Genomic DNA, 12,497 nt, shown 5'->3' on the forward strand with positions numbered 1-12,497 from the left:
AATATTCTCCAGAAATGGCACCAGCAGTGGAGGGATGTAACTAAGTTAATTTAATCAAGTACTCTACTTAAGTACAAATTTAAGGGGTTTGTACTTTACGTGAGTATTTCCATCTTTTTCAACTTTACTCCACTTTATCTCAGAGGCAAATATTGTATTTTTTACTTCACTACATTTGACTGACAGCTCCAGTTACAAGTTACGTTTAAATTAACTGAAATACTGAAGGATTAAGGTGTGCACCTTACAACAACTCACACATTTTATAAATGCACAAAAAGTATACACAAAGTATTGCTTTATTATTAATTAATTCGTATTTGCTTTTTACTTTTAACTCTAGTTAGTACTTGTGTTTTTGGTCGTGTGTAGTTTTGTTTGTGTACTGCTGCTGTGACATGACAGCTTCCCCCCGGAGTTAAAGTAAGTATATCCGTTTATCTATCGATATGTCTCTAAACAGTATATGAAGTATTTAAAATTACCACCACCTTAAACATCTACAGCAGTAAAATCCAACATACATATTTATGTCGCATTATTATGACTCCACAAATATAATTAATAATAGTAAAACTGGCCATCACAGTTTTTCTGCATTATGAGTACTTTTACTTTTGATGCTTAATGAAAATAATTTAGTTAAGTATGCTGATAATGCTACTTTTTACTTAAGTTTTTGAATACAGGACTTTTACGTGTAGTAGAGTAAATTTATATTGTCGTATTGCTACTTTTACTTAAGTAAATGCTCTGAATACTTTACTCTGGGCATCAGTGAGTTTCTGGAGAGTATGCAGAGACCTGTACACTGCTCTCACCACACCTGAGTCCTGCAGTGTAAGAATCGAATGAAGACCCCGTCTATCAACAGACAAAGCCTTAGCTGCAGCTTTATTCAGTTGGAGGAGCCTCTACCTTGTCTTTTCCCTGGTGCCCCAACACTATGGGCACTCTGTTTTCAGGGAGTGGAAGAGGAAGAGGAGAGAGGAAGACTGAGCTCTTTATCTGCTGTGTGTGCCGTCATCCTCTTTCAACTATGAGAAATGCTTCGGCAACTTTTTACGACATCCTGCTGACTGATACTCGGTCCTTGTTTACTGCATTCTCCAAAGCAAGAAAGATAGAAAGACAAAAATAAAGGAAGGTACTTCAAGCAAATCTTCAAATCATAAACACATTTCAAATAAAGAGGGCTCAGAGATACAGTGAGACATCTGTAGGACATAATATCACACTGCTGTCTCTGCTGCTTCTTCGGCTGTTGGTGCAAAGTTTATATTGTTGTATAACTCTTAATAATATTTGACACCAATCACCTTCTCTCAAAAACAATAATTTATGTCACATGATAATCTTTACAAATAAAAGATTCATTGCAGGGCTTTTGCATGGCATTTATTGACATTGTCAAGTGCTCCTGTCATTTTGTTATTTTGTGCACCCCTTCATGCGTTTGTGGTTCTGACTTTATTAACAGTCTGGTATGAGAGAAACTCCGTGTCTGTCAAACTGTCTTCACCAGCCTGCATTTCCTGAACTAGACCAGAGATCATTTTCAGGTCACTGCTGCTCTCTGGTGGAGACATGAATGTGTCCATGCAGGGAGGAACAGTCCTCAGATCCTCCACTTACTGTAAGCAAATGTAGGAATACTGTGTGAAAATGATGATACAGTTCCTGCATTCAAAGTAAAGAAGTATATCAAAAAAATACATTGTTGTTATTTACTGATTAAGTTGACTATGTGTTCTATCCTGTAACTCTAAAAAGTAACATGTTTGCAGTCGAACGGAAGAGGCTGGTTCTTTAAATCGTTGTTCTTCGTGTCCGTAATGGTGACGTGTCTCTTAAATTTCCCCTCCTCCTCCTCCTCCTCCCCCCCGGTGGCTCAGTCAGTAGTAAGTTTCAGTCTGGTTAGATTTACACAGTAAAGGAGCAAGTAGGAGGACAGTTGGGACATCATGGGCAGTGAGTATGACTTTGGCACACGAGTTGTATGAGACTGTTACCTATAGTCTGTGTAGTAACACCCCAAATATAGTTTTAACTGTTTTGTTCAACTTAGCTCAGTTAGCTAACGGTATTAGCGCTTGGCATTGGTAGCAGGCTAGCATACGCTGCTAACAGCTAGCTAGTTGGCAGTTGCTTTTGTACTATTGAGAGACTTCTGCGATGGGAAATTGTTGGTAGATTCAAATAAACAGGCGGACAATGTTTGTGAAAGCTGCATTTCCTGCTTGGATTGAGATTTTAGAACCGTCACGGTGGGTTTTTTTTTGTCGGCAGGAACATCTTCCAAGCTAACGTGCTAGCCACTCATTCAAAGACATTGACAGTCTAGTGATGACGACGCATAACACAACCGGTGTTATCTTCAGCCTGCTGATCCTAAACCATTGGCCGAATAAGAAGCACGTAGCAGTGATATTAAGAACATAGATAGACACACAGTGATGCATAAATCTACATAAATCTGTTTGGTATACGTTAGGTTATTGTCAAGTGTGTCTTGAGTCCGCCCTCCATTCACTGCCACGTCCCACTGGTGACCAGCTATTATTCCCACATAGCTCACATTAACACATCATTTTCTTGTTTCCAGTCAAATTCTTGGAGGTGATAAAGCCATTCTGTGCAGTGCTGCCAGAGATCCAGAAACCCGAACGAAAGGTCTGTTACGTTTATTAGAACATTTGCTTTTGGCAATAAAAACCCCAGATATTTGTTATAGATATGCTCATATTGTCATTGTCTAACAGATCCAGTTCCGAGAGAAGGTACTATGGACTGCCATCACTCTCTTCATCTTCCTGGTTTGTTGCCAGGTATGTGTCACAATTAAGTCCTGTCTTAGTTGTTTCTCAGCTAATCAAAACAGATGTGCTAATTCACATGATTTTATTTGTATTATCTTGCAAAAATGTAGTAAAGAAAATGTAAATCGTACAATACAATCACTTGCACTCACTGACTTTGTTTAGGACAATTTGGTCTGAGGACAAAATTATTATTATAAAGCGAGTACAACTGGTCCCAGTATGCAGCATTTTTTTTTTTGGTGTAAATAAATTTTGTAGTTTATTTGGCACTTACAATACCATATAGCCTCCTAATGAACCACCATTTTTTTAAATTTAGACCAGTGGTCGGTCTGTCTATCTATCTATCTGTTTTTTTTATTATTATGTATATAGAAATTTGACAACTGCCCATCAAAACTAATCATATCCTTGCAACAAGAGAATGACTGGTGCTTTTAAATTCACACTTTAAAGGTGCTAAACACAAAATTGAGAGCCTAGCTACTGTCTCTCAATGGCTCTAAACACGGCTAAGCCAGTTGCTCGTAGCTAACAATGCTAACAGCGTTAACAGTGCAAACAACAGCACTCTCTCACTGTTTTCCTGCAGATCCCCCTCTTTGGCATCATGTCGTCAGACTCTGCAGATCCATTCTACTGGATGAGAGTTATCCTGGCCTCAAACAGAGGTATTTGTCCTGCTAATAACTGAGTAATAGAGCCAATGTGTGTCTGTTCTGTCGTTGGTATATCCTAACTTGAATATCTCCCTCCAGGTACCCTGATGGAGCTGGGTATCTCGCCTATTGTCACCTCAGGCCTGATCATGCAGCTGCTTGCTGGAGCTAAGATCATTGAGGTTGGAGACACACCAAAGGACAGAGCCCTCTTCAATGGAGCTCAGAAATGTAAGTAAACTCTCAGCACTTGGTCGTCTGTGAACATATGGTTGGTATCTATAAGTATGTCCATAAATTGTCTTACAACTCTTAATGTTTTTCAGTATTTGGAATGATCATCACCATCGGCCAGGCCATCGTATATGTGATGACCGGCATGTATGGCGATCCCTCTGAGATGGGTGCAGGAATCTGTCTGCTCATCATCATTCAGGTACGAATGGGAATTTTCTATAACAATTGTGTACTTTGACTAAAAATATTTACTTTATCATCAAAACTGTCTTTCATTATATACTTAAAACGAAAATATGTATAATATTATAGAACAAACTCATGCAGATTGTTTCTTCTCCGGGGTCTTTAGATTGTCTTTTGTGTCCCCTCTTATAGTATTCCTCACATATTGGTGATTTATTATCGTAGACAAATCCCTCGCTTTGATGTTGACACTTAAACTAGTCAATAGCGATCATATAATTCTCCTTCAATTAAAGGGAGTTAAACTGCAATCTCACTGAAGTGCAAGATGTGCATCGAGGTCGTGTCAGAGTATCTTGCAGAAACATATCATTATGTCAACTAATACAATTCAAATAGTAATTTTTCATTATTAGAATTACATGACCTACAGGTTTGTTTACATTAATTGAGTTCACAAAGTAAATAATACTCCGGCGGCTCAGGCTTTTATTAGGTTCAGTTAAGGAAATGCAGAGGTATAACTTGCATAGTCAGAATAAACAGCTTGGACCCTCCAAAGAAAAGTGAATTCATTGCAAAGTGAACAATTTAATTTCTTTAGCTGACTGTCTCTGCGTCTGTTCTTCCTCAGCTGTTTGTGGCTGGGCTGATCGTGCTGCTGCTGGATGAGTTGCTCCAAAAGGGTTATGGTCTTGGTTCAGGGATCTCGCTTTTCATTGCCACCAACATCTGTGAGACGATCGTCTGGAAGGCCTTCAGCCCCACCACTGTGAACACCGGAAGAGGTAAGAAATCCACACGTTGCTCTGTGAATATGTGGTTTTGATTGATAAATGTAAATTGTGTCTGACACTGTACTTGTGACTGTTTCTGTTTCTAGGTACAGAGTTTGAGGGAGCAATCATTGCGCTGTTCCATCTGCTGGCCACTCGTACGGACAAAGTGCGAGCTCTGAGAGAAGCTTTCTACAGAGGGAACCTGCCCAACCTCATGAACCTCATTGCCACAGTATTCGTCTTTGCTGTAGTGATATACTTCCAGGTGAGTCTCTGGCCTCTCTTAACATGCAACTTTTCTCAAAGGTTATTACAGGAATTCCTAATGGATAATGAAGTTGGGGAATGTGAACAATGAATGTTTTGCTCACACATTCACCTCCTCTAACAGGGCTTCAGAGTTGATCTGCCCATCAAGTCGGCTCGCTACCGTGGACAATACAACACCTACCCCATCAAGCTCTTCTACACCTCCAACATCCCCATCATCCTGCAGTCTGCCTTGGTCTCAAACTTGTATGTTATCTCCCAGATGCTCTCCACACGTTTCAGTGGCAACTTCCTGGTTAACCTGCTTGGTACTTGGTCTGTAAGTATACACTTGATCAAACATTTGCCTTCAATTTGTCAAGCTTTATTCTAAGAACAAGCCTCCGAATGTTTACTCTGACATTTTCAGCAGGCATGCAAACTGTTCCGTATTTATCTAATTAATATCATTTACCAAAGTTGCAAACGCTACTTCAGTCCCGAGCAGGAGGACTTGTCTGTCTTTGACAATTGCACTACTGGAGTATTTGTAAAGAATAACAGTGTACAGTCACACATGTAGTTATGAAAGTTTTTTGCATGCCTGTGTTAGACATGGTGCCGCCACATTGTACTTAAGTGTTACTCAAGGTGCTAGAGCATTTCATTAAGCTTGTATTCTTCTCTCGTGTCTGCAGGATGCCACGACGAGTGGTCCAGCCCGGGCCTACCCTGTAGGTGGGCTCTGTTACTACTTCTCTCCCCCTGAATCCTTTGGCTCTGTCCTTGATGACCCGGTCCATGCATGCATCTACATTGTCTTCATGCTTGGATCATGTGCCTTTTTCTCCAAGACCTGGATTGAAGTCTCAGGCTCCTCTGCGAAAGATGTAAGTTGTAGCCACTTTCGGGCAGGTGGGTGCTATGAGTTTTATTTAAAACACTCTGTGTTTTAACATTCTGTTCTTCACTTTCATCCAGGTGGCAAAACAGCTGAAGGAGCAGCAGATGGTGATGAGAGGACACAGAGAAACCTCAATGGTCCATGAACTGAACAGGTAAAATCAAAAACCTTTTCTTTTACACATCTCTCTTGCTGATCTTTTACATACCTAATCATCTGCCCAAACCATACATTGAACACGTTTATCAGATAGAATAGATAGAACCCCTTATTATGAATTTACATGAACTAATGTTTTTGTCACTAACAAGCCAATAACTCCCATCTTTTAATTAAAGCAACTCATTGACATCATATTTCACCGTACCTTCCTTTATAGTCTATTTATTTATTCATTCATTTGTTTTGCGTACAGAGGGATTGATACAGGGAGCTGGCCTCTACTTGTTGGTCTAAACTGTAACATTTAGAGTTTTCGTTTTAAATTGAGATTATTTCGTTACACATAATGAACTTCCATGCTTAAGCCTATGCTCACGTTCTAATCCTTTTGACACAGATTCAATCCCATCACTGTGTGATTTCTCTTTTTTGTTAAAATGTTTTGTGTCCTTGTAAATGCTATTCCACCCAAAAAATGAAAAGTTTCATACCTTGATGGAGTGCAAGAAATATCAATCCCCAAGATACTGAAGTAATTTAAAGTAGGGCAGCAGTTCAAGGATATGACTACCTTTTTGTTATTGTTGAAGATTTCCTCAATTGACTGCAAACTCGGGTGTGCATCGTCAATATGCAACACTTCTCATCTAACTCTTTGCTACTTTATAATCATGGTTAATGTATTTGAATATATACCATTCTGCTGAAACACTGAGTTGAAATTCTGCGTATTAATCTCAATCTCCCCGTTTTGTGTTGTAGGTACATTCCTACTGCCGCTGCCTTCGGTGGACTGTGCATCGGTGGTTTATCAGTAATGGCTGACTTTCTCGGAGCCATTGGCTCCGGCACCGGTATCCTGTTGGCCGTCACCATCATCTATCAGTACTTTGAGATCTTTGTGAAAGAACAAAGTGAAGTAGGCAGCATGGGGGCTCTGCTCTTTTAGAAAAGCCAATATCCTCCCACCCTTTACCAACTTTTATTAGGATCACCAACTTTGCATTCATTTTACATCTATGAGAAGCTCCTGCAACGCCAGCGCTCCACTTTCAGGATGACTGAGGGATCTCTGCTTAAATTGGACCTTTACGAGGTGGAGGGGCTGCACAGCTCCCGCCTTGAATCTTCCAAAGCAACACAAAGACCGACATCTCAGTTGTACTTCATCTGATTTTCTAACTGACGTGAGACTATAGTTTCCCAAAATGAATTTTAAAGGCTTCATTTTTTTGTATGAGATAAAGTCCTGCAGGAGTTCGGTCCTTTTTTCAGACTGACGGAGTGCTTCAGTATGCCGGCATACTCGACACGGATGGTGGAGGTCAACTGCCTGCTGTGTGCTGAAATGTACTCAATGTTCTGCTTGGTGTTATCTTAGTTTATACTTTTACTTTCAGCTTTATTTTATTTTTTCATCAACCTGCCACTTAAGTGAAGGTGTGGAACAGACGCTTAACTGTAAAACGCTGAGTCAAGTACTGTCTTTTTCCTGATTTGTGACCCTGTGTTATAGCTGTTGTTTGAACAGAATCTTGTAAGAGGATGTGGAGCTCACATTGGAAGTCCACCTGTCGCTGTTTTAATGTATGGCATTCCTAGGGAGCTGCAGTGTCACATTCATTTTTGTGCCCCACTTTCTAAGATTTATTTGTTTTGTTTTTTTAATTGTCTGCTCTCGGCATACTTGCTTTAATCGCTTTTTCCACACCTGAAAAAAAATTATGATTTCCTGTACATAGGCCATTCATTGAATAACTTTGAATTTGTGTAAAATACAATCTTTTGAATATGTAAAAAATAAATGCATTTCAGAACAAACATTCTCAATAAAACCTTTTTTGTTGGAAAAGGCTTAGTATTCTGACTCTGCTGAGGTGTATTTAAGTGTTTGTGAACATATTGTACATTAATAATCATATCTTATGAAGACCTATTTTATATTATCACTATAAAGTCATCCAACTATGTATCAGCTTCCACCTAAGGATGCCCATAGTAATTACAGTAATAAACACTTCTAACAGCTACATTGGAGTGTGTTTTGTAGGAGGACATGATGTAGCTACTGGCTGGTCAATTAAATATCCCCTTCACATATGGATTGCCATTCCATATACTGTGATCTACAGTACTTTAGAATTTTATGTGAGTAAATCACCACAGAGACGTTTGACTGAACAAAATGAGTTTATCCAACTCGATACATGTTGGTAAATTTCCCTTTCAAGATGTATAAAGAGATTTTGTTATTATTATGGCAACATGACTTATCCCAATCTCCCAGCACTAAAATTAAAAATAATTAATTATACAATTATATATAAGGATCAAACAGGTATTTGTTGCAGGGTTATTGTAAGTAAATCAGTGTATTAAAGTGTGAACTCTCAAGTGTGAGAAGAAGGAGACATTTCCTTCTAGATATCTCATTAATCCTCCTTTATAAGGGTGGTATATTGTATTTATTTTACAGAGAAATGGAATAGAAATACAATTTTATCAGAAAGTTAGAGGGGAAAGAAATCCTTTGCTTGTGAGAAATCCCTCGAACCATTGAGCGGAATGTGCATGTCATGTTATGAACTGTTGGTGGCAGCAAAGCGCCACAGAGCGTCTGCGCTACCGGAAATAGGCAAAGAGAAGAAGAAGAAGACCACACGCTCATGAAGAGGCTGCAGTAGATGGTTATGAAACAAGCTAGCTGTTGCTGCACTAAAACTTCTGCCATCTTCATGTGCTGCGTTGCGTGTCAGAAAAGAGTCGTTGTCCTTGGAGCTGTGGGTTTGAAGAAGAGGAATTCTGTCTGTCCCAGCGTGAAGACATGAGCTCGGTCAGAGAGGAAGGTAAGCACGACGTGCTAACCGGCTAACCTATCTGGAAAGCTAACCCTGGAGTTGATTGTAGTCTGAATGAGAATTGTTTTACCCAGTTGTTAAAAGTATAATAACAGGCCTCTTGTGACGATGAGAACCAGGACTGTTAAAATCTGTACCTGACACATCATGAGTGAACAGGACTGTTAGGGTTCTTTCAATGACTCACACTGTGGTGTCACCTTGAGTCCTTTCCTTACACCTTGAGTCATTGTTGTCACTATACGTCGAGGTCTTCATCTTTAAAACATCTTCACTGTCATGGTGTCGGTGGACATCTGGTCTAGTGGTGGAAACCAATTCAGTACATTTGCTCAAGTAATCCATTAAGTACGATTTTGAGGTACATGCTGCTTTATACTGCTATGTTGTACTTCTTACATCATTACAAGTATTTGACAAGTATAGACTCTATTGTACTTCTTACATCATTACAAGTATTTGACAACTATAGACTCTATTGTACTTCTTACATCGACATAGACACTACTTTGCAGGTAGACATTAGCTACATATAATACGCATACACAATACATTGAATCTTATTTTTGGCTGGTGGCCCCTCACAAAAAGCTGTGTTTATTTTGGGCATCCTGTCATGTGTAGTGCGCCCGACATCAAAGTTGGGAACAATTGGATTAAAATACCTAACTTCATATGAAGGAGTTAAAACTAGCTTCATCTGGGTCAGACAGTAACATTCTAAAGTTCTACCTCGGCATCGACCTTTGCCTTTGGTTTGGATTCGGTGCCGCAGTTCTTATCTCTGATCTGTTTGTTTGAGTTGTCTTTCCACATGTTTCACAACAGGTAAAGACCGAATTATCTTCGTCACCAAAGAGGATCATGCAACGCCCAGCAGTGCCGAGCTCGTAGAGGAAGATCCTAATGACCCATATGAGGAACAAGGTGAGGAACAGTGAAACTACCAAGAGGGCCCGGTTATCAGACTTGTTTGAAAAAGGCAAAATTACAACCTGTGTATTAATTTAAACCTCTCCTCTCTCTCATCCTAGGTCTGATTCTTCCCAGTGGGGAGATAAACTGGAACTGCCCCTGTCTAGGTGGGGTGGCCAGTGGACCCTGTGGGACTGATTTTAAGGATGCCTTCTCCTGTTTCCACTACAGTAAGGAGGAGGTGAAGGGTTCTGAATGCCTGGAGCAGTTCAGGGCAATGCAGGAGTGTATGCAGCAATACCCGGAGCTCTATCCACAAGAAGATGAGAAGGTGCAAGAACAAGAACAATCGTCAGAAACGAAGCAGACCTCACAAGACTCTGCATCTGCAGAAACGTCAGGTGCAAACTCAACATCTGCCACCAAGCAAGACTCTGAAACTACACAACCCAACACAGAGGGCTCAGTGGAAAGTTAATGATGAGCCTCGATGGCAGCGTGAGCCCAAAGGCTTTAAAGGTGCTTAATTCCAAAATTCAGAGCATACATATGATTGAGGGATTGCCTTCACACGGTTCCCAACACGGCAATGGCTGAGCCGGTGCCAGTGGGGCACACACACACACACACACACGTCCAGGGGTGTAAACTTGATCGGACCAGGCCCATCTTCAAACTTGACTTTGATTTTGGCCCAATCCCAACGTCCACACTCGCAGACTTTGAGGCTCTTTCCTGCAAAGTCTGTGAGGGTGTAGGATTGTCCCACCGTCAAACCTTTAAGTGTTTGAGAGCTCACTTGCAAACATTTTTAGTCCTTTATTCACACTTTCCATAAGTCTCTATTTCTGCAGGGGAAGCCCAGAGGCGTAAAACAAAACAAAAGGTAGACAAAGAGGACAGCACATGGCTGTTCAACCGGACATTTTAAATTTACACAGAAACATAATAGATTATTTGACTATTACTTCTCATCTCGCAAGGCAAGAGCCTGAAGGATGTTCAAATCAGGCAGTAAAAGATATAAAATAAATCCCATAATTCCCATTTGTATTTACACCATTTCAAGCCCTTGGAACCTCTCACGCTCCATTTACCAGGTGACATCAGTTAAGTCCCTGAAGGTTCATGGCTTAAGGCCGTAGGTGGACATTGGGATTGGGCCTTCGATCAACTACACATCTATAAAGTTTCTTGACTGAATCTTGCACGGTTGCAACGAAATCTGTCCACAGACACAAACGGTAGCGCAGAGTAGCCTACATGTGATTTACAGAGTAGATATGTGTGCTTGAGGTTGGACATTAATTCTATTTATTTAAGATGGGCTTATACTTTTGTAAAACTAATTCAATGCTATCAATGAAAAAAATATCTTTAGTGTTGAAGCAAAACAAGATTAAAGAATCTAAAACAATCAAGAGCCTAGAAGACTCAGCTCAGTGTATTTCCTTGTCTCAAGTCAAGATGGTTTAACGTTCCCGTTGTGATTCACTCTGAATTTGAAGATAACAGTAAAAACATACACACCCTTTACATTTACATTCTCTCGTATCTGCTATCTTCTTGCGATGTGCGTTTTACATGTACGTTATGTGTTCTACAAAGTTTATTTTCAGATTAGACTTTGACTCAAAGTTTATATTAGTAAGCTAACAAACAAATAACTGCTAAATTCACAGAGGCATGAAGAATGTACTGAAGACTACCTTACATTTCTACAGTTCTAGTCTTGAGCATTTCTTCTGCTGATCTATAACCAGATTTAAAACTTTTACCTCAGCTGAACTCAACCGTGTCCAACACGGGAATACAGTAAATTGTTGTTTAAAGTTTTAGAATAAACATTATAAAAAAGTATCTGATGTTGCAATAACGACCTTTTTCTGAACTCGCCATAATGCAAGTCTACTCTGTCATAAAGACCACATGTTTTAACTCATGCAGCTATAGCAGAGGGTAACTTTGAGTTGAGATACACAAGAAACTCTTTGCTTTATTATCATTACTACCTTTGAAGTATAGTTTCAATTAATTCATTCAGAATTAAGAAAACACTCCAAAGAATCTCCAAATGCATTGTTTGATCTCTACCAGTGACTTGAATCAGCAAAGATCAAGTATTTCAGAGGTGCAGTGTATTAATGAAGTAAATATTATTAAGCCCTCTGTTATTTAGTTTGTACTTTCCACCCTCGCAGGTACAAAATATAGACTACGTTAGTTGCTGAAAAATTAGAATGAGGACGCTAGCTATTGTACTTTCTGGGAGGACAATTCTCTTTAACGCATTTCCCATTGTCTTTATAATTACATTATTAGGCTAAACATGCACCCACTGGACCTCATCAAAAGTCTGATATTATTGAGCTGTAAATGTGCATTTTTACATGAGATCAGTTAAATAACATACATCTATATAACGGTTGTTGACCTGTCCAAAGGTTGTGAAACGCACTCGGGCATCAGGGGTCAGAGGCCGGTGACGGTGTTTGTCCACTGAAGCATGCGCCACTTCAAACTCCCTCAGGGATCAATAATTACCAAACACCGCTTTATTTAGTCCGTGCTGCACCATTGGTGGATTGTGAAGGGCAAAGACGACCGAAAAGCCAATGAGACATCGCCCTCAAATCTTCACAAGTACAGCGTCTTTGTCTCCATAGTGGACGGTTTGCAGTGAGGGTGAAAGCTGCCTTCAATCTCCAGCGTGAACTCTGTTCAGG

General features: G+C 39.9%; 2 protein-coding genes across 2 annotated transcripts; both read left to right on the top strand.

Annotated features, from left to right (window-relative positions):
• Nucleotides 1–1,864: 1,864 nt before the first annotated feature.
• sec61a1a (SEC61 translocon subunit alpha 1a) lies at nucleotides 1,865–7,819 on the top strand. Its single transcript, XM_031853487.1, has 12 exons — nucleotides 1,865–1,971; nucleotides 2,606–2,673; nucleotides 2,763–2,828; nucleotides 3,415–3,493; nucleotides 3,581–3,712; nucleotides 3,808–3,917; nucleotides 4,539–4,692; nucleotides 4,788–4,948; nucleotides 5,075–5,272; nucleotides 5,631–5,822; nucleotides 5,914–5,990; nucleotides 6,761–7,819. The coding sequence occupies exons 1-12, from the start codon at nucleotides 1,965–1,967 to the stop codon at nucleotides 6,945–6,947; spliced, it is 1,431 nt and encodes a 476-aa protein (XP_031709347.1). The 5' UTR covers nucleotides 1,865–1,964; the 3' UTR covers nucleotides 6,948–7,819.
• Nucleotides 7,820–8,652: 833 nt separating this feature from the next.
• On the top strand, nucleotides 8,653–12,496 carry LOC116386937 (mitochondrial intermembrane space import and assembly protein 40-like). Its single transcript, XM_031853547.1, has 3 exons — nucleotides 8,653–8,844; nucleotides 9,685–9,783; nucleotides 9,891–12,496. Exons 1-3 carry the CDS (start codon nucleotides 8,823–8,825, stop codon nucleotides 10,247–10,249), a joined length of 480 nt encoding a protein of 159 aa, XP_031709407.1. The 5' UTR covers nucleotides 8,653–8,822; the 3' UTR covers nucleotides 10,250–12,496.
• Nucleotide 12,497: the final 1 nt, after the last annotated feature.

The sequence above is a fragment of the Anarrhichthys ocellatus genome, unplaced genomic scaffold (genome assembly GCF_004355925.1).
Source record: "Anarrhichthys ocellatus isolate YVR2014 unplaced genomic scaffold, GSC_Weel_1.0 scaffold1, whole genome shotgun sequence".
NCBI classification, from domain to species: domain Eukaryota; kingdom Metazoa; phylum Chordata; class Actinopteri; order Perciformes; family Anarhichadidae; genus Anarrhichthys; species Anarrhichthys ocellatus.